The sequence below is a fragment of the Pteronotus mesoamericanus genome, unplaced genomic scaffold (genome assembly GCF_021234165.1).
Source record: "Pteronotus mesoamericanus isolate MK-2021 breed Mesoamerican mustached bat unplaced genomic scaffold, CSHL_Meso_final contig_90, whole genome shotgun sequence".
NCBI lineage: Eukaryota > Metazoa > Chordata > Mammalia > Chiroptera > Mormoopidae > Pteronotus > Pteronotus mesoamericanus.
In genome coordinates this window covers 32,852,108-32,875,000 of record NW_026555277.1, presented here as the reverse complement: position 1 = coordinate 32,875,000, position 22,893 = coordinate 32,852,108, and the positions used below count along the sequence as shown (strand labels likewise).

Sequence of the window (22,893 nt, the reverse complement as noted above, 5' to 3'; positions counted from 1 at the left end):
AAAGTAGACATAGTCATTTATCTATATACTCACAAGTATTTTCCTCTTTCCAGATCATCAGTATTTTTTTTCTTGCTTTATTAGCTTCATTTCCTTTATTTCCCATTATTCATGAAGAGATTTGCTGAGACTAAGTTGGTTCTCAGCTTACTCCTTATCTGTAAAGTCACTTCAGCAAAGTAACTCTTTGGAGTTATGTCGTCACCTCTGGTCTGTGTCCCTCAGCTTGAGCGCTCAGTCTGTTGCTGCCCTTCCCCTGCCCTAAGGCATGTAGAGAGAGGGCTCTGGCTTCGCCCAGCGTGTTCACCTCGCTCCCTCTTGAGACTGGTGAGGAGGGAGGTCTGTGGAGGGGGAGATGGATGTCCCGGGTGACTCTTTGAAACCCGTTCAGTTTGTAAGTTTGCCATAACTTTTTTTTCTGTTTCTTGCTTCTTTAATAAACTCCACATTGTCATTTCAAAAGATCTTGCCAACATTATTCATTACCACTGTACCCATCAGCACAATGAGGAATATTTGCATGTCTCGTTGGTACAGTGATGGGGTGCCATAACGTTCAAGTGAGAATTGCAGTGGGGACTTCAGGGTTCACGTGCTTTCAGAAAGCCAGCGGAAAAAAATGGAAGTTTTTATGTCATTTCAGAGGACTCTGATACAAAAAGTTTTTTTCTAAATTTTGCCAAGATTTCAGCAGTTGATCTATAGACTTAAAAAGATATTAAAATATTCATGGCACCATTGCCAGCATATGTGTGTTGTTTGTGTGTGTGGATAGATAACCAAGCCATATGTGTGTGTGTGTATATATATATATATATATATACACACAGGCATATACACACATACATACACACAGGCTATTGGACTTCTCAAATAATACTGCTTAAATCACCTGGGTGTTAATATAAGTTGGGAGCAAGTGAAATAAATACCACCTAGGAGAGTGTAACTTTTTATCTGACCATGAGGAGTGGGGAAAAAAGAAAGTTAGTGCTATAACTGATACTCTTTGTTCATTAGTTTTTATACAATCAGTATAGAGAAAGTTACATTTATTTCATTTTGTCAAACCAAAAACATACTGCCTAATTGCCTTTATATAAGAACTAACACAAGTCAAAAATAATAGCATAACCCTCAGTATATACTTAAGTGGTGAAAGAAGTTAGGAATGGTTTGGCAAAGATGAAATATAAAGTTAATTTTTGTATAATTTTCTTTTCATTCACATTCATACCAGGTAGACTTTGTCAAATACCTACAGTAAAGAAGAACTTGTTCATGCATGCAGAACAAAATAAAATAAGATTAAAAGCTCCAGGAAATCAGCCTGCTTCAAAAAACCATTAAAGTGTGCCTATCCCTCAAGCTTTACAAATGTGCTAATTGTCGTGTTTCAGTCATGTAAATATGTTTCGGCATAAAGTAACCAAGATTTCCTGTTATAGAAGCACTGCTGTCTGGGGGTGTGGGGGTGGGGAGGGATGAACAAGGACTAAATAACACACTGTAATAATGAAACCTGCCTCTGGGCAGCACATGCTTCAGTTCTGAATGCCCAGAAATACTTCACAGGCGCTCTAGGCTGCCTAGCAATGGGGATTTCTAATTCTGGCTAGCTTGACAAAGTAAATACAACTATTGAACATAAGGCAGCTCCTAATAAAAAACAACAATCCCCCCCTTGTAAACACCTACATTTGGCCCCATTAAAAATTCTTTCTTCATACCCAGGAACTAGCGGACCCTTAAATGGAGGGGTCTCAAAGTAACTGAAGAGGAGCTGGGAGATGCGAAGCTGTCACGATGTTTTGCGTGGCCATTTCCACCAAGCACGGCACGCCCCACCTAGGGTTTTGTGGGGCGATGTTCTGCATACACTGCAGGCCATTATGCAGGCGAATACGTTGGCCATTATGCTCTCAGGATTCATTCACAGACGGCCAAAGGCAAATCAGTGCATTTTCATATATATGCATATATGTTATATTTATGTACAAAAATATGTGATCTCCACATTTCTAAGGGGAATATTTATCAAAAGCTACCAATTCTGAAAGTTGTTTAGAGGACTGATATTACTATAATAACGTCAGCAATTAACTGATTTCAAAATTCCCTGATTTCTGCTTTTTTCCATCTTAGAATTCACCTATTTCATAGGCTATGTATCAGCCAGGCCTCTTCCAGTCCCTAAGTTGAATGGTGAATCTGCTGTGGTTCTAAAATTCTCTAGGATTTAGGGACCGATGTTGAGTTTACATGCATATTTCTCGGCCTGCAGTTTACTTACTGAGAAGAAGGCTTCAGATTATAGTAAAGAGGAAGACGTTAGCCTGAATTCTGGTAGACAAAAACAAAGAGAATTTTGCCCTTTGTCACCTCCAGAGTAGTTTCCATATGCTTTAAAAGCCAAAAGGGGATAAAAAGGAATTCTCATATAATTGGTAGTGTGAATTTATTTCTGAAAGAAGGGTTTGTTTTCTTTTTAAGCTCAACATTCAGATCTAAAATGCTGTGTTCCTAAACTATCTTAGTACTCTGAAGCCACTTGAGAGGTAGTACCCAACATATTGCTCCTAAAATATTTCCTCACGTGTCTGGGGTAGAAAAGGGGCTTCCTGGGACAAAGCAGGCCCGAGGAACCTGTATCACAATGACAGTCCCCCCACAGAAAAAGCCCCGTCTTCTTCTGTTCCTGCCATAGCCACTGTAGGTCCTAGGTCTCAAGCATCGCTCAGCTTGGCCCCCTGAAACTTAATTCAAATTCTACACACTCCGGAGCTTATATGCTCCTGCCTGCATTGTGCGTTCCAGAGCTGTACAAGCCTTGGGTTAAGCAGCAGCTGTAGACCAGTAAAAAGGTTGCCAAGAGCAAGAAGCCCCGATGCATAGTTAAGGAAAGACAAATGGAAGGAAGTCAGTTTGGGGAGCTATGCGGAGTCTCATTTAGGCAGTGGTGCACCATCAGGGGGTCACAGGGATGGGCGGTCATGGCCGTGTGTGGCTTGTCCATCCTGTTCCTCTATCCCAGAGAAGAAGCAAATTGGGGTTGGGGTAAGACATTGTTCACAGCGCTTCTACTGTCCAAGTTTATAACAATGTAAATCACCTTATTCCAGCTGTTACCATGACTTTTATTTTCCATCTTGTTCATATTAAAACACTAATGAGAAGAAAACATGCAAGAGAAAAGAGGAGGAAAGCAAAAGATTCTGCCTTTAATTTGTATAGACAATATAATCATTTTAAGCAAAGTTATCCAGAAATAATCTAGTTTGTTCTCTGTTGGTATATGAAATAAGGAAGAAAAATAACACGACTCTCCCACGTCTTAAATGTCTAAAAGTTCAGGAACATTGGGACTGAAACATGGTGGTGTTCTTATTACTATATAGTCCAAAAGATTCTGACTCACATTTTTAAGAGGATTAAGCTCAGCAAACCATCCCCACAAACAGTACCGCCAAAGGTTCCCCTCCTCGTTCATTTCACAGAGGGCCCAACCCCTCCAATTGCAATCTTTTTGTTGGGCAGGCATGACGTAGAGAACCACTGCTCCTCACAGGAGGAGGGTGGGAGTTGAGGGGCACTGTGGGTCATTTAGTGGATAAAATGTTTCTTCTGAATCAAGAAAGGATAGAGAACAGCCAGTATATGCCTTTTGGAAGTTTCTGTCCTTAAAGAATATACATGTATGTACAACAATTGCTGTTTTCTATTATTGAAAATGTCCATGGGTGCCCTGGCCAAGGGGCTTAGTGGGTTGGAGCACTGTCCCGTACACCAGAAGGTTGCAGGTTCGATTCCCAGTTAGGACTCATATCTTGGTTGCAGGTTCAATCCCCAGTTGGGGGGTATATGGGAGGTAACGAATCAGTGTTTCTCTCTCACATCGATGTTTCTCTCCCCTCCCCCAAAACCAATCAACATATCCTCAGATGAAGATTAAAAAGAAAAAGAAAATATCCATGCATGGTTTTATAAGAATATGGATAAGATAGCCCTGATATTCATAGAAATAAGTTCATATCCCTCCCTGTACCCTTTGCTCACTCACCACAGTTTACAATGTGATCTGATACCTACCTCCCAAGGCAAACTTCTCAGAAAAGCTGCTCATTTTTCTGTCTTCAAACATGCCAAGCTTATTTCTGCCTTAAGGCATTTGCATTTTATTACCTTTGCCTGGAAACTTCTTCCAGGTCTTCATAGATTCCTTCACAAATTTATTTCTTAGCTCAAATGTGCTCTCCAGAAAGGCCTTCGCCAGTTAAAGTGTTAATAGCAAATAGCCCAGCCAATATCATATTACCATGTTTGTTTCCTTAAAAACACCTCTCACCATCTGAATTATCTTCTTCATTTGTCTGCTTTCCTCTGTGTTAGCTGCCTCTCCCTGACTTATGTAAATATCTATGTATGATCCCTTTCTGAAGTTGTAAGTTCTTTGAAAACAGCAATTTGCCTGTCTTGTTCAGTATTTTATCTCCAGTGTTCAGAAAAGTTCTGGCACATAGAGTAATGAATAAGAATGCGGGCTTTGAAGCCAGACTGCATGAGTTCAAATTCCATTCAAATGTCCCAAAGTTGCAACATCACTTCTACTCTTTTCAGACTTGCTCATGTGGTCTATGACTAACTGAAAGAGAACCATAGAAATGAAGTCTTTATTCAGAATGGCTGTGCATCCAAGGGATGTTCTGCGAAAAGGATAAGGAAGAGTACATATTCAAGGATAATTATCAGTTTGTCACAGTCTGCATCCCTTTGGAACCCAAATATCCATGCACAGCCTTCTTCCCACACATGTACTGCCTTTTCAGGGATGAGTGGAGAACCGTACTGTCCAGAAACTGCAAAAATTCTCGGCCCATTTGTAGGCTCGGTTCTGCTCTCTGGAAGGAACTCCATTGTGCATTATCGTCTGTAACCCTTTAGGAAATTATTCCTTGTCCAGTGTCACTCGTGGCTGCATGAAGTTGCCTTTGGAGAGTCTGCTGTTGGGGGCTGCACAGTTTTCACGCCTTACTTATTGATAAATTATATTAGGGGACCTAAGATTGTTCTAGGGATTGAAAGACCACAGACTTTTTGACCAGGCTTGTGGTTTCTGTGCCAATACAGTTACCTCAAGGCTTTATGAGGTTCCCAGTCTATTCACTTCCCTTGGATTCCTCATGCAAGTCATCACAGCCCAAGAATTGTCTAGATATAGTTCCAAGATTCAGCTGCAGGAAACAGATCTCATCTAATTATTTTATGCAGAACGAAAGTATGTACTGGAAAATTGGGGGCCAGCAAATAATTGGAATGGCCGGAGGGTATTGCCACCAAACTGGTCTCCAGGGAAGCTGCTACCTCTGCCATAGTCCAGAAGGTGAGGAATTGGGAGGTCACCCCTGAAGCTGTTCCCTAGAAGCTCACACCTCTAGGTTCTAAGTTCCTGCTGCCTCCACTGCAAATGCTCCTTGTCCCCCATGAAGCAAGTAACTGGACACTCAGACTGGTGTCTCCTCCACTTCCAGGGATAGATGAGGTAGAAGTAGAGGTAGAGGCAGATAGAGATAGAGACAGAGATAGAGAGATGTAGGTATAGATATCCCTGCAACAATGCCTGCCAGTTGCAGTGAAGGTAGCTCCTACTTTTCTATCCCTCCTTCTAACTCTAGTCCAAATGCATCTAATTAGATAAGCCTAAATGACAGCTTTCTAGCCTCTGTCCTGCAGACAGCCCCACCACACAGAAGCTGGAATGGACCCTTGTCCACCACAACTGTTGCTGTTACATGGTAAGACTTGAGTCTTACTTTCTGACCTGTCTATTCTACCCACACCCCTCTTTTCACTTTGCCGGTAACTAGCCGAAGCCGTCTGAAATAATTGACTTGACAGGGAAGGCAGCCCCCCTAATCTGACTGTTGTCCCAGGCCTGGCTCCCATTCTCTGGCCAGCCTCTCAGCCGGGGCTGTTTCACCGAGGTTAGGGGCGCAGACATCTCCCCTGGAGGTTGCCTGCTCGTTGTGCACATGCAGAACCAGTTGGGCGACTGACCCCTCCGAGGCCCAGATTACCAAGCCTGTAGTCAGCGTGGGTGGTAGGCTCGTGCCGAACGCCTCCTTTACACTAGCTGTCGTGCCTTCTGTCTCTTCTTCCAAATTCCATAGTTCCAACCTAAGTTCTTTTTTCTTTTATAAAAAACTTTACCAAAAGTGGCAGGAAACAAGTCACACACCAGTGTTCTGAATTTCTCCAACATTTTGCCTAGAACCACTGATGAGGAGGTACGGTTTGCCTTCCAGCTTCCCATAGGCATCACCAGGGCCCCAGCTTTCCGGGCTGCAGCATCTGACCTCACTGCCCACCTTCCAGCCCCTAAGCCAGCGCGTTCTGTGATCGCAGAATTCGAGGGCTCCATTTCCCACGTACCAAGTTCTGTATAAACAAGATAGAGGTTAGGCTGTTATTACAAAGATCCAAAAGTACAGTGGCTTAAATAATATAGAAGTCCATATATCTCTCATAAAGCCCAGTTTGGTGACCCATGGCTCTTTTGGTGGCCAGATGGTAACAGGGGACCCTCGACTAATTGTATCACTTTGTTGTGTCCTCCTCAGCCCGTAGCATCCATCAGATTGTCCAGGATGGCCGCTTCAGCAGCTACCCTCAAGTCCACGTTTCAGCACGGAACGTGGGAAGGTAGACCTTAGGCTCCACCGTAACATTCGTGGAGCCTTAGAGTGAGAATGCAAATACAGGACCACAGTTTTCATGCGCCTACATATTTAAAGTTATCAAGCCATCAAACCATTAAATATGTTTTATCTTCCTCCCTTCGCAAATATACCTTCCTAGAAAGCCACGTTTAAATTTAGTATCAGGGTACTACTTCAGAATGTGGAAACGCGGCCTGCGGCCCACCTCCTTCCTCTTCCCACCCCTGCATCCTGCCCACCCACAGTGCCAAACGTACAGCCCACATGTCCAGACCCGGCCCACACGCCCACGTCCAGCAGTCCCTTGGCTTCTCCCGGGACCCCAAGGTGTACATACAGGACACGCAGCCTGCCACTGGGGGCTGGCTGAACCTGGGGAAGAGAGCTTTGGGGGCTTTGTGGCCACTCGGACAGGGAGTTCTGGGGTTTGAACACCCGGAGCATGTCCTATAAAGAAGGGTTCAGGCCCTGGATGGGCACGACCCCTTCATCCTGTAATTTCTCACCCCATGAGGAGGGGTGGGTCGGGGCTCAGGCCAGGGACCCCCTCTTGCCAAGGTCGAATAGCAATGCCAATGGAGTGGAGAATTAAATGGCACTTCCCTCTCTTTAAAAATCTGACCCTAAACTTAACCGTAGCACTTCTGCTTAGAGTGAAGTGATCAGAACTTAGTCACTCCACCACGTGCATTGGCAAAGAAAGCAGGGAAATGTGTCCTTTATTCTGGCAGGCCGTGTGTCCCAGAATATTCAGGGATTCTTTTGCTCATTGCAAAGGAAGAGAATAGATATTGGGAGTAAGCTAGCAATCTATGCCACAGACACGTGCCTTTTCACAAATCACACTTTTGTTTAGACAAGCGAGTTCTCCGCAATCTGCTTTCAGAGAGGTGAGTTTGGAGGCAAGACAATACTGTCAGTTATAATTGACGGTCAAAATAATTGCACACCTGAGCATTTTTCCATGGGCAGCCAATGTGTAATGTTCCAGCACTGAAATTTTGTCTAATTTTCAGGTCAATCAGTAAGAACCAAGTGAATTTTTCTCGTGTCAAAGGATATAATATGATTATAACATTCAATAAAAGCAATTTTAATCTTAAACCCTGAGAATGAATTGGATCTTAAACAAACTAAAATCTAAAACCTGACCATGTTTGGCAGAACTTTTTCCAGAAATATTCGGCCACTACCAAATGTGTACCTACCAATCCAAAAAGAACAAAAATTGGTTCTGGCATGGTTTCCCCTGGCCCATCATGTATAGGAGCCATGGGTTACCGAACTGGGCTTTATGACAGATATATGGACTTCTATATTATTTAAGCCACCGTACTTTTGGATCTTTGTAATAACAGCCTAACCTCATGTTTTGAGAGTGCCACAAAACTCACCAAAACTAGGCGGCTGCATCTTCCTCTTTGCAGAATTTTAACCAGATGTAGAACAATTGCAACATCATTCTGCATTTGTAGTAATGTAGAGCTGATGGGATAATATAAATGTAACCATGTAAAGATATAATGATTACATCATAGCATATAACACTGATATTTTTTTAAATGTAAGATGAAACAACATTCTAAAATCTTGTCTCCTCCCCTCCACTGTCCTTCCTGGGCCCCTGGAAGGAAATCAGCCTTCCGCAAAGGAAAGGGAAATCCCTCTTTTTTATGTGTAGAGCAAGAGAGACGCTGAGCCCTACTTCAGCCCCCGTCCTTCGGGCTATGGAGGCATTCGGTGTGCGTTTCCTTGGTCCAGAGAACTAAGAATGGAACCCAGGCAGTCAGCGGGCACTCACACCTTGAGTGCTGAACACGTCCGGAAGGTGATTCCTTTGTTATGGCCCTTCTCAAAACTGTGGAGAAGTTGTCTCCCAATATCCATTTGCTCCTTCATCCATGGAAATAAATTTGTTAAACATTTTTACATGTTTCCCAGCCTTCCTTGCAGCCAGGTGTAGCCATGTCTAAGCTCTGGACATGAGTAGAAGCCATTTGTCCAGCTTCCAAGCCCCAGTCTCACCTTCCTGGTCTCTTCTTCTTCCCATTCACTGAGAGAGGACAGAACCATCAGCCTGGGAGCCGGAGGGGGAAGGCCCTTGTCAAGGGCGGCAGGCCGGTGCTTCAGTTCGGAATTGCCGAACCTCTAGGCTATAAAGAGGGAGAGAAATAAACCACCTTTTTTGAAGCTGTTTTTTGGAGGAAGTGGGAGTATCTCTATATTACAGCTACTTAAACTATACCCTGATTCGTTCCCTCCCATTCAGAGCAGTGCCCCCTGACACAGAATATGCCCCAGGAACCAGCAAAGCCTCCTCCAGGCAAGGACGTCACCCGGCTCTTGAAGGAAGCTGGCAGGGAAAAGGGTGCCACGGCTTGTGTTAACTCGTTTCCTCGTTGCTGTGTAAAGAAGGGAAAATTCTTTGCAAACTTGAGTGGAGAGCTTTGTTTTCTAACTTTTTAAATTATTTTTTCAGCAATGAAAGCATGTGCAAAAGATAGATTTTTAAAAACAGATGGACCCTGAATTGCTTCCTTAATACAACCAAGCAAATTTCCCTGGCCTGGAAGCCAGGCATCTTGCATGCTCCATTTTCACTATTGCCTGACTAAGTGAGAGGGAAATTGTTTAGACTTTTCAAATCTTTCCAGAAGCAAAGGCTGTGATTGCAGAGCTGCAGTAGAGGGCAATGTATACTTAATGCTCAGGCTCAGCTTAGTGACTGAGCCCTGCTGGTTAAGTCTGATATTCTGTTGCTATTGCTTATAATGATGTTGGTTGCTTATAATTATATAACTATAATTATATTTGTACATTCACTTCTTGCCCTAATAAACTCACTGATTTTTATCTTTTATACCATATGTATTTTTATGAACCACTTCAAATCCTTTATTGAAGCCAGAAAAGTATAAATGAATTATTATAGTACTTGATACTATATATAGTACTTGATAGTTCACAGAATACTTATGCACCTCATTTAATCCTGAAAATATCTTGTGAGGGGAGAATTATTCCCCTGTGATTCAGAAGGACACTGAGGCATCTTGCCTGAGGTCACACTGAGAATGCGTGATGGAGAGAGGGATCAAACTGTCACTGGCCGTCTCTGTGAAGGGACTGGTGTAGAACCTATGTGCTCTAAGCTGTTTACAAGTTTTAGTTTAAATTGGCTATCTTTTTTTTCAATTACAGTTGGTATAGCATTATTATATTAGCTTCAGATGTACACCATTGTGATTAGACAGTACATAACTTACTAAGTGATCATCCCGATAAATCTCGTACCCATCTGACACCATATAGAGTTATGAGAAAATTATTGACTATATTCCTTATACTGTACTTTACATCCCCATGACTGTTTTGCAATTACCAATTTGTACTTCTTAATCCCTTCACCTTTTTCACCCGTCCCTCTATCTCCCTCCCATCTGGCAACCTTCAACATGCTCTCTGTATCTGAGAGTCTGTTTCTGTTCTCATTGTTCATATATTTTGTTTTGTAGATTCAATTGTCAATAGATATGTATTTATTGCCATTTTATTCATATTTTCAATCTTATTCTTTTTCTTAAGGAACCTTTAACATTTCATATAATGCTGGTTTGGTGATGATGAACTCCTTTAGCTTTTTCTTGTCTGGGAAGCACTTTATCTGTCCTTTGATTCTAAAGGACAGCTTTGCTGGGCAGAGTAATCTTGGTTGTAGGTCCTTGCTTTTCATCACTTTGAATATTTCTTACCAATCCCTTCTGGCCTGCAAAGTTTCTGTTGAGAAATCAGCTGACAGGTCTTATCAGCTCCCCTGTGGGTAACTGCTTTTCTCTTGCTGCTTATAAGATTCTCTTTGTCTTTAACCTTTTGCACTTTAAATATGATGTGTCCTGGTGTGGGCTTTTTGGGTGCATCTTGTTTGGGACTCCCTGAGATTCCTGGACTTGTATGTCTGTTTCCTTTACCAAGTTAGAGAAGTTTTCTGTCATTACTTTTTTTAATTAGGTTTTCAACTTCTTGGTCTCTCCCTTCTCCTTCCATTACCCATGATGTGAATGTTGGTATGCTTGAAGTTGTCCCAGAGGCTCCTCACACTATCCTCATTTGTTTTTATTCTTTTTTTTATGCTGTTCTGATTGGGTGGGGTTTTTTTGTTTTGGGGTTGTTTTTTTTTTTCTTTTTGCTTCCTTGTAATCCACATCTCTGATTTGGTTCTCAGCTCAACTACCCTATTGATGATTCCCTGTAAATTATTCTTCATTTCAGTTAGTTTATCCTTCTTTTCTGACTGGTTCTTTTTTATGCTGTTGAGGTTTTTGCTAAGTTCATTGAGCATCCTTATAACCAATGTTTTAAACTCTGCATCTAGTAGATTGCTTGTCTCCATATTGTTTAGTTCTTCGTTTCTTTGTCTCCTCATTTTGGCAGCCTCCCTGGGTGTGTTTCTATGTATTAGGTAAAACGGCTGTGTCTCCAAGTCTCAGTAGGTGGCCTAATGTAATAGTGCCCTGTAGAGTCCAGTGGCACAGCCTCCCCTATCACCCAAGCTGGGTACTCAAGGTGTGCCCTTCGTGTGGGCTGTGTACACCCTCCTCTTGTAGTTGAGCCTTGATTGCTTTTGACATGTCAATAGGAGGGATTTATCCCAAGGCCACTCAGCTGCAAGGACTGGCTTCAACCACTGACCTCTGACCACTGTGGAGGATCAGCTGTTCAGGGGCCCACCCCGCAGACCAGAGCTCACTTCAGCAGTGTTCTGATGCCCACAGAGTTTGCCCTTGAGTGTAGTACTTGTAGGGGTGGTTGAGTGGTGGTGCTTCAACATGGTCTAAAGCTGTCCATTGTGTGCGCTGACTCTGGGACTTCCTGGGAGGCGCAGACCAAGGTCAGCCACCATCGGTGTGCTTCCCAGGGCCATCCAACATGAGCTACAAAGTGACCTACAGATGGCTGCCACTAGTGCTGGACTTAGTGGTACCCAGGCGAGGTCAAACTGCAAACTAAGGCCGGCTGGTGCTAGTGCTAGGCCTGGGGCCACAAAGCAAGAGGCATGGTATATGCTGAAACCAGATGCTGCTTGTCTGAGAGAATTTAGGAGAGTCTGAAGCATGGGCCAATGCAGGCTATTCATGTGGAAAAGCCACTGGAAGCATCTTAGGTGGGCCTGAAAGTTGGGTGGGGTGGGGACTCAGGGCATCACCAGGATGGGGCAAACAGTGTGAGCCAGGTTGATGAAGTCTCAGCTATGGTGCCCACCTGCCAGCCCTGTGGGGTGAGGGCTCTGCTCTCACTTCTGTCTGGGAGAAAGCTGCCCCCTAGCTCTTGCTCTGATGTGGGACAGTTCAGTTGCTCCCACTGTGTTTCTGGTGCCTTTCAAGCTGTTGCCCCAGTGCTGGAGCACAGGAGGAATGAGTCGGAGTAAGTCCAGGTGTGGGCCCTTTAAGAAGAACTGCCTGGGACCCCAGAAGCCCTCCATCTCCCTCAGCCTCCTTCCCCACTGGGTTTTTCAGTCCAAAGTTATGGGGACTTCTCTTCCTGGCACTGGAACCCTGGGCCGGGGTTGAGGGGAACAACCTGGTGTGAGGCTGGGTCCCCTTGCTCCTCAGGGGGGACATCAACAGCCAAGATATCCCTCCCGATTTTACATCACCACACATGGGCTGTTCTGCATCTCCACTCCTTTTATCAGTCTTAATGTGACTTATTTAATTTCCTAGTTATAGGACTTCCATTCAGCCAGATTTGGGGCAGTTCTGAATGATCATTGTTCTGTCGTTTACTTGTACTTTTTTCTTTAAGAGAGAGGAAGGGAGGGAGAAAGAGAGAGAAGAAACACCGATGTACATTGATAGGTTGCCTCTTGTACACCCCTAACCAGGGACCTGGCCCACAACCCAGGCACGTGCCCTCGCTAGGAATTGAGCCAGCAACCTTTCAGTTCACAGGCCAGCACTCGGTCCACTGAGCCACACCAGCCAGGGCAGTTCAGTTGTACTTTTGATGTGGTTGTGGCAAACCGTGTTTTCCTATGCCGCCATCTTGACTGGGAGTCTAAAATTAACTGTTTTGAAGAAAAAAGAAAAAACTGTTAGGAAGTATTTGGAAATATTCACACCTATTTTTGTGATTGCAAATAATATACAAAGTGTGACTTTTCAGGAAATGTGAGAAGTTTTAAAAGGATTCAAACAAATCTCTATTCATCTGCTATGGGTTAAAATGTACTACATCAATTGTTTTCAGAAAACAAACAGTGCCTGATGGTTTAGTCTTGGCATAATACAAAAACTATAAATTGATTAAACTTATTTTAATAGGTATTTACTTGCAATTTGTCTCAAATCCAGGTTGTAATCTAGATTCATTATCTCGCCCCTTCTGCCTGGGAACTGGGAGCGCTGCACACAGGCCTGGCAGGCTGGGAGGAAAGGAATTAGGAAGGGAGCTGTGGAGCCAGGAAATCCAACCCTGTCTGTCTATAGGATCTGCGTAATTGCTAACTCAAGAAGGAACAAAATATAGACGGCGTCTTAGCCCAACAAAGAAAGAGAGGCACACAGAGGGGGAAGAATCGCCAGGTCTGGCTCGGCGTGGTACCTCCTGCAGCCACAGAGCAAAGCACTTCTGTTGCTCCATCTTTATTATGACCCAGGGCTTCCTCGGGGCCTAAGGGTGCCTTTGGCAGGAGCTCCCCTCATCTGCAAGAGTATTTCACCAGCCTCTCTGCCTCCCGCCTTGCATCACTAGAGAAAAGGGACCGATCAATCCAGAGGGATCGCTGCAAATCACCCAGGCCTCTGCAGGAAATTGGGAGTTCTCGCACCTATCCCTAAGCCCTCCGCCTACATAACAATCATCATTTTAGACAAGGCATTAATGGAAAAAATAGGCAGCCGGCCAGGTAGGCATCTAGGCATCTCCTGCATGAGCAGCATAATCCCTTCCAGGTAGGGGGAGGTGGGGAGGGAATCTGGTGAAAAAATTTCCCTTTAAGATATAAGGTATGAGAAATATGAATACTTTAATTTGGTTTACAAGGTCGAAAATAGTATTGGTTTGTTTTTTTTATAGTCTGATTTTTATTTAAACCATTACGCACTGAAACCCCAAGGCCTGAACGTTCACACCCCCGCAGCCTTGCAGCTTTAGTCGGAAGGAGGTCCCCGCGCTCTGCAGAGTATCTGACCGCATGTTTCCTCAGAAGACAGATCTGGGGTCCAGCAGCCTCTGAACATTTACATGTCAAGTGTGTAAGTGCTTCAGAAGCCCCAAAGGAGAAGTCCCTGACACACCTGGCAAGCCTGGAACCTGATCTCTCCTTCTTCCTCGCTGCTTCACATCGCACTGACACAGTGCACAGGGGGAGGCTCAGAAAGGAAGGCAACAAAGCCCGCTGCCTGAGAACTCAGACTGCAGAGTAAGCTCGTTCGAGTCGTAATCCGCAAAAGCCGACAAAATCACACACAGGCTCGCATATGTCCAAGAGCCATCCTTGGGCATTTTCAAAGGACATGAGTATGTGACTAGCCTTTGCAATGGAGCTTTTGGTTAGAAACATTTAATCGCATCACCCCAAATTTTTGTGCTTAGAAGTTACACACAAATGGATATTTGACTTCAAAGCCATTCAACCTGAAAGATTTCCAAGCATGTCACACGTCACATTTAGCTGCCTTTGCTATGAAGGGCTTTCAGCCAAATGGCTCACACTCATCACCTAGAGAAGCAGAGGCAGAGAAATTTTTTAGCAAATAGTTAAGCTCCTAAAATACACTGTATTATGCTGGTTCTGAATAAACTACACTAGTTTCCTCATTTAGATATCAGAGCTGTACAATCCTTCAACCAAACGCGTCAGGAAGATACATGAGCTGTACCGTTAAGCAAATCACCGTGTCCATGTGTCAGAATCCAGTTCATCATTTAACATCTAGCCCATCTCCATGAAGCTTTCCTTTCTCCTGCTCCCCTCCCCCTGCCGTGATTTCCGCCTTGTCTCTGCCTCTCTGGTGGACATAACTTAGAGTGCTCATTGTGGGAGTTACCTGTGTGCTTGTCTTATCCCCGTGACTGGATTGTAAGGAAAGGCGGAGTGTGGAAGGTGCTCTGTTCACATATCCTTTCACAATTTCACAAATCCATTTCACAAATGCCTTGCTTTGAGTAGATTCTAAATATTTGTTGACTCCAGTTGATTTCCTAAACAGCCTAATCGCCATCTGGCTTCCTCTTCGCGAGGTCCCAACACACACACACACATTTTTTAATGGTGAATGTTTTTTAAGTTTCAGTTAACCTTCAGATCATGCATGTATCCTAGTCATTTTTCCTTTGCTTATTAGCAGTAACTACAAGATCTTAAAGAAACATTAAAACTCAGACATATAATTAAATGTCTCTTTCCTTCCTGCTTCCTCACACGAACAGGGATAGAGTTAACACTACGAAGACACTCATAGCCTCAGACTTTAGTATCATGAGCTTCTTTTTGACTCCTGAGCCTTTCATGCTTTCTTTTCTGCCTGAAATCCTTTGTGGCACAAACTAGGGTCTCAATAAGTGAAAGAATTATTTAAAACAAGGAAACAAATATGTCTTTATTAGAGTTTTTTTTATCAGTCAAGAAACAGATATTTAATTACTTAATATGTGACAGGCTGGGTGCATACAAATGACTAATACAATATCAATATTACTATCTGGGTATTAAAGCTTTTCTTGACCTTTCAGACATCTTTGTTAATCATGTATCTTGTATACTAGCATCTTTCACCCTAGACATATGTGCATTAAAAAATAAGTACATACAGACAAACTGAAATCAAGGAAGAATATTTTCAAGAATCATTTTTAATGTTTTAAAATATTTTGATCCTCAGCACACAGCTTGTGTTTATATGACAGTAAACAAGCCTTTTATCAGGAGAGAAACTAGCCAGAACATACGGTTATGGATCACAATATTTTGACAAAAAAAAAATGGTTCTACCCTTTTCTATCTTACGTTTGTTTCCATATTGGTGTGTTCCAAATGAAGCGTGTCAGGTAGGTTGTCTCTGGGGCAGTTCACCTCTGCTGGCTTCGCTCAGTCACCAGTGGATGGCCCGCCCTCCCCGCCTCACTTCCCTTTAGCCTCCCGCACCCCCTGGTGCCTGACACAGCAGATACGTTCCTTTGCGTTTGGATTTTTAATGAAACATATCATGTGGGTTAGGAGTACTAATAGTGAAAGGAATTTTATAGAGATCCTTTTGAAAACCTAAAAAGTTCTTTTGAAATATGAATATATCTTCCTAATTATAGTAACTGTTGTGTAATGATGGTCAGTTAGTGCCTAAGTCAGCCTGTATCTGCTGCTTAAATCAACCTGTACCTGGAGAAGAACAATTTGCACAGGGAGATGTTCAAAACTACCCTATAGTTTTGAAAACATGACCCAACATCATGCACAGAAACAAACTTACCAAGACCTGTGACAGATGTTACCGCTGACTAATCAGAACATATGAAAAATATTGACCCTTTGATTGGTGTCATTATTTTTCATTATGTCAATATTTCTATGGAAATTGTAAGTTCCTAAAAAAAGAAGAGCTTTGAAATGCCATCGTCTTTGGGTAAGCTTAATAGACCGAGCGCAATGGGCATTTGTGCGAATCCGGAATTGCTGAAATGCTATATTCAATTGAAAAACAGCATTTGGAGCCCTGACAAAAACAAAAACAAAGCCAAAAAAAACAGCCCTGCCTTTATTATGTGATCTTTTTTCAATTATGCTTTTATTTATGCATTTACATGGTTTTATTTTTACCTAAATAAGAAAAATCTTACTACATTTAGGCTTGGACCCTGGAAATGTTCCACTAAGAGTCCTGGTCCAGTTTACGCAATGGCTCTAACTGTGAAACCGAGGAGGAGTAGGATGATTATACTGGGCTTCAGTCGGAAGCACTGTTTTAGTAGGAATTTTATATGCAAGACTAAATGCTGCTCAAACAAAGCATAATATTGTATCCTGAAGTGTGCTCGCCAAAGCAAAATTAATTTTTTTTCTTTCTTCCCTTCTCCTGAAATCTTCTGCCATAGCGACTGCATTTGCCTCCAGACTTGTCAGACACAGTGAGCCGCTCAAGCAAACAGGATCTGGCAGAATCCGCCAAGCTGCTGGGCCCAGGCTGTGGCATGATGGCCGGAGGCAAGAAGCACCTGGACTTCTAGCGATTCCTCCTTAGTCGCTGCACGCAGAATTATATGACACTCTAATTATGATTGCTAATGGCTTATGTAAATATTTTTCTTAACAATTTGACCCTCCAGTTCTTGAAAAACACAGGATTGCAAAATGAGGCCACCATTCTTCATTTTTAACCAAATTTTTGTACAGAAATACTTTCATTTTACAATTTGTTTTATGCTATATATAAAGATAATAGGTCATTTTATTCTTAAATAAAAACAAGTAAAATGTCAAAAACTCGAGATGCCTTCCAGTGGTCATTAGTGTACACGTATTAAGGCACTTAGCTTGTGGTAAAGGGCATGTCACAGGGTAGTATATAAAGCATGAGGAAATTCAAAATTGCATATGAAAAACATATCTCCTCTCTATTTCTGAAAAAGTCACTTGCCACCAAAAGTGCTAAGGTTTTTAAAACATTGAAAAATCTGTTTGCTGATATATGAAGACTAATAAAATAAATTTGCATTTAGGCATCCTATTATTAAATTGATGAAGACAAAATAATATACTGGGATTAAGACTCCATTAAAGATAATTGGTTTGCTAGAGCAGTTAATAAATATAAAGAACTTGAGTGATAGAAAGCATAGAAAAAGAAGTTGATGGTCTTCTGTTCAGTAATCCTAAACAATTGAAGTCAGCACTATGAAATTATGTCAACACACGTAATTCAGGATTGAAATTCAAACTGACAGCTACATTAATGCTAGAATACTGGGAAAAACATGTTCTGAGGCTTGGTGAGAGATTTTCACAGAAAGGAGGTTTGAGACAAAGTAGAAAACTGAGGCTAACTCAGCTTTGCGTTGCATCAGGTCAATCCTTTGTTAATTATAAACAATGGCCAGGCACGTACATTTGTAGCAATGTAAACATGCCTTTTGGAGTTCATAGCACACCGAACCACTTTTCATTTAAAACACTAGGTTTTTTCATTATAGTTCCATACTCTCAAAGCTTTTGTTAAATAGTACACAAAAAAATTATTTTAAGTAATTTGCACCTTTATGTTAAAAGTTTCCATTTTTTAAAAGCTGTTGAAAGTCTGTTTGGAGAACCTGAATCTCAAAATACATTTGCAAATATGTTAGAATATTTTGAAGCAGTTATAACTAGCATTTGAAGTAGTTTGCTTTTAATATATCACAAATTATACTTTATTTGTTCTTGACAACATTGTAGAAAACAAAGACTAGGTTTTTAAGCTGTCTAACCAATATGATGAATGTCAGTCACTTCAAAAAAAAACCCACTGTAGCATAAACACACACTGTATACAGCTTTTATTCAGAATTAGAATAATTGAATCAATGACAGTGATTCACCAGGATGTCAAATCTCTCCATCATATCCTGTCACTACCAGTTTACTTTTTGTGATCAAAATCAAAAAGACAACTATTTTGTCACCCACTATTTCATTAGTGCTAAAAATCAGGTTTCTTCTATTTTTTTTAGAATGTCTGGTTTATTTTTTTCACTTCTTTTAATTCGAGAGACACAAATTCTTCCCCATTTTCATTTCAAAATAAAGTTTCAGAATTGATCTGTCAGTTAAAATTAAAGGGCTTTCATATTAAGCAAAGGTGCTTTTAAAATGTAAAGCAACTTCAAAAAAATCAGTTTAGTCCATAGATAATAAATAATGTGCAGATACTCCACAAAAGCTTTGCTGTATCTTTTAAAAGCATTATGAACAATCTGAATAAATTCAAATGAGTATTTTAGTCAGGTTATTATTTTAATAACTCTAACCTTTTTCTTACCGTGTTGTGACTCATTTTATACAAACACACAACAGAACAATTACATAGCACTTGACTATGAGAAGAAAATGTGAGGTCATCAGATATGTAAATTGCTTGTCAAAAATACTTAATAGGTCATTGATTTACTACCTTGGCTCCCATGTCTATAAAATTAACAGCCAATTACTAGTTAATATATGCTTTGCAAGTAGATAAATACCACAAAAATTAAATGTGCATATTTGATCCCAACTTATTTTAAATCTAAAATAAACTTTTCAAACTCAGTAAAAGTGCATTTTGAACAATAATAGTACCTGGGCTTTCCAAAAATTGGATTCAAATGCTTTGTTGTTCTGATTCACTAGGCAGGCTTTGTAAAAAGTAGCTGCCAAAGAAAGATGTATGTTTTTGGTTTTTTCCTATAAAAACCCACTCAAAAAATGTGTTTCCCTTTGTTCTGGAAACATTATCAATTATCCACATGTTAATAACTTACCACATAAAAATATTGGTCTTCAATAATGCTGCTGTAGGTATATAGACTATTTTGACACATTATGAAATATACTCTAAAACAGATTTTTTTCAATTATCAACTTGTCTCAAAGATATAAATACTTAAGTAACAATGCCAAACAGTATTTGAAATGTCCTTAAATATTTTAAATGTTTCTAAAACTTCAAAATCCTTTATGGTATTCATTTCTTACACTAAAGTTGCCCCTTTTTTAACAAGGTAAATATTTTGCTGCAGCCTGCTCAGGTGCTGGGATGCTGAGACCTTAGGAATTTCTTTTCGGTAGCCACCAATTTCCGCTTTCCTTTTTCTTTCTTCCATTTATTTTTTATCTCCACCTCCAGGATCTGTGATTACGAACACTGGACAAAATAAAACTACTTCAAAAGGAATCAACACTCGGCAATAAATTCCCTATCTTTTAATTTTTAAGAATCGGACACAGGCATCCACATACAAAAGGAAAAGGGGGGTGACCCCTATTCATTTGTTCAAGTCCATTATGAATGTCATTTCTAAAACATGTTAATCCTTTCCAAAGATAGTCGCCATCAACATTATCGAATTTAAGCAATACTAACCCTAAGTACTTACACTCTGAACTTTAAAACTGAGCAGTGAAATTCAGCAGAACTGAAACAAAAAACAAAACAAACAAAAAAACAGGTGAGAGGTTTATTCTTGAGAAACAAAAAAAGGGAAGAATTTGTGTTTGGTCTTGGTGTGCCACATTCAAAGAAAAAAAAGCCTTCTTTTATCATCTTGTTAACAGTAAGGCCCAGAGTAAAAACAATAAGCAGAAGAATATAGACACCACCCTAAGATAACAAAAATTTACCCCCCAAAAAAAAAAAAAAGCTGAATCTTAAAATAATACTGTAACTTAGGAAACTAGTTATGATAAAAGTAGGAAGAGATGGTTATGTAAGCCACGTCAAGAAAAACCAGTAGGTTACCACTTAAGAGTTCAGAGGCACAGCTTTGGAGGGAAAATATTCTGGAAATCCATTGTAGTAAAAATATTTTTTACTCAGAATAATTTGAAGGCTTCTTACTCAAACATTCGCATCTAATTCTGTTCACCTGGTCTCCCTAAGTCAGGCACGTTGGGAGAAAAATCATAGGCTATTAGTCTTGTGCTGCTTCTGAGGATATCACAAATAGCAAGTCACCATCCAGGAAGATGGTGTCAAAGCATCCCTGCAGAGTCCCCACTGATAAATATATAAATATACCTCTCAGTAAGTAAATAAACAAAAATAAATTATTTCAATAAGGAGTCAAAGGCCACCTCCCGGGCACTGCTTCCACACAGTGCTTGCTTGCTTGCCATGCCGTCCCGGGAGAGGGCCCGGAGCTTCATTCAGAAGTGTGCTCATCCGCCCTGGGCGAGGGCAGAAGGCAAGGCAGCCGTTCCATCCTGCTGGACCGGAGGGCTTCTGCAACTGAGCAGCCGATTCCTCGGACTAAGCCAGGCTGTTCCACTGCACCCTGGAAATCCTGACCACCAGAGGACATGAATACGTGCCCAGGCGCGCGCGCGCACACAGGGACCCTCCGCTCCCACAGCGCTCCCCTTCTCCCCCTTCCCCGCTCCTGCACCCAAAGGGCCGCCCCCAGTTCTCCAAAGTCTGTGCTCTCTACACAACAGAGCCATGGGCCAGACCTGGTGGCTTGACCCTGGCGCAAGTCATAGCCAGTTGGAAACCGTCCTCCTTCTTGCAGGGAAGAAGCCTGCCAGCAGCTACACACACACCACACATAGCCCTTCTCTGACAGTTCCCTGGGCACGTGTCCCTCAGGGAATGTAAGCTGCAAAATGTCAGGAGGTGGAAATATCTGCATGGGCAACTGTACCAGCAGTGCATGTGTGTGCACACGCCGCTGCAGAAGTGTGCAAGCATGCAGTGCAGGCTGACGTTGACTCAAAGTATATGCACACATATAAACACCACAATCAACCTAGGAAGGTGTCTCTAAATGAGCAGCAACTCTGGTGGAATAAAAATACTAACACAGAGCATGCCAGAGAGATGAATCATAATGATCTGTTCACAAATAATTCCTTAACTAGAAAATAGTAGATGTGGCGCTAGGTTATTTTTTTTTTTAAGCCTCCAATTAATTTCTATATTTCTGATCATTTGCCTTGAGGGGTTAAAAAAAGAAAACAGACAGAGTGCAATTCAGTGGAAGTGTGTCTTTGTCCCGAGGGCTTCAGCCTGTGCAGCATTTAATCTAACTGCCAGAACCCCCACCTTTGACTGAAGTTTGCAGAAGAAAACTTAATATTAGTGACTTATATGTTGCACAGAACAGATGGAAATAAAAGTCTCGGAGACGGCTTTTCCACCCAACAAAGGCTTATTTTTTTTTTTTCCATCCTTTGCTTGGGCTCAAGCACTCCTGCCCTGCGTGCCGCCACTTTAAACATGATCAGATCTGTGCTTCATTGCAAATAACAACTGACCAACAATGGGCCCTGCTTCATAGATTTGGGAATGTTTGGCTTAAGCTGCCAATGACTGAAGGCCTTTAACTCCCACCGGCCAGTCACAGTCTGCTTTGTTGTTGTCTGTTGATGTGTCTGTGCTCATTATTCCTTGACATGCAACAACCCCCCTCCACCCTCCAACCATCCACAACCACACAGAAAGCGAGATTCAAATGGGAACAGCTGTAGTGGTTCAATGGGAAATGATGCCTCTGTGCAAAGGGGAGGGAGACAGAAAAGGGAGAGGGCCTATTTGAGAAAGGCAACAGCTTTCAGAGAGTCTTGTATAAGAAATCTACTTTTGAATATACTTCAGTGAAATCGCTGTTGAAATAGGCTGACAATGGAAATCTGCCCAGATTGAAAATGCCAGCCCTAATTCAAAAGACAATTCCTAGTTAATAGCTTGTTGCATTTTAAAATTATTTCTAGACTTTGAGCTTTGGAATTAAACAGCTAGCATGGAAATGTTACCATTTTGTATGTATGTTGTGGGTATAATCTACACATAGCTTCAAGCAGAATTTTTTTTTTCTAACACATTTCCAATTTATGGTGTCTATGAGAATTATTTCTTTAAGGATCATCAGGATTTAAAGTAGAGTATGTATGAAAGTAGCCACTGGTTCCAAATGTTACTCTAACGTGGAAACAAAATTTGTAACACCACACTATAAGGTTTAAAAGAAAATAGTATAATAAAGGAAATACAAAGGCTTTGGCATGGTTTTTACAATCAACAATGGTTAATTTTGATATGTAGTTGTGAACAACTTCAAAACACTTAAGTTTAAAACTCTTGCAAGCACTTTTAATTGATTAGAAATGAATTCTAGATGCACAAAATGATTGGACTGTGAACAGTAATACAACTATATCTAAGAACAATTAACTTTTGCTGGCCAAAAAAGAAACGTATGATTGCGTGAAAGTGTGTATAAAACATCTATAGAGTATTCTTGTCAAATATAAATGAAATTAACTTTATTATAGAAATCATTCTGAGGATTTCTAGGGAAGACAAATACTTACATTTTGACATAAAACAAATTGGATTATATCGAAGACACACTCTACCTTTTTAGCTATCAATGTTTTTCATCCTTGAATTTATAGCTTACCCTTTTGTGCACATAAACTTCATCTGTTAACAACCTTTGGAAAACCAACAGA

The 22,893-nt window shown here is 41.4% G+C and overlaps 1 protein-coding gene across 1 annotated transcript in view; it reads left to right on the top strand.

Moving 5' to 3' along the window:
• ELP4 (elongator acetyltransferase complex subunit 4) overlaps positions 1-17,145 on the top strand; it is a 197,203-nt gene extending 180,058 nt beyond the window's left edge. The window contains exon 10 of the mRNA XM_054585963.1: positions 16,806-17,145. Coding sequence (XP_054441938.1) covers positions 16,806-16,937 — 132 coding nt within the window. The 3' untranslated portion in view covers positions 16,938-17,145. The remainder of the gene's footprint in view (positions 1-16,805) is intronic.
• The last annotated feature ends 5,748 nt before the right edge of the window (positions 17,146-22,893 follow it).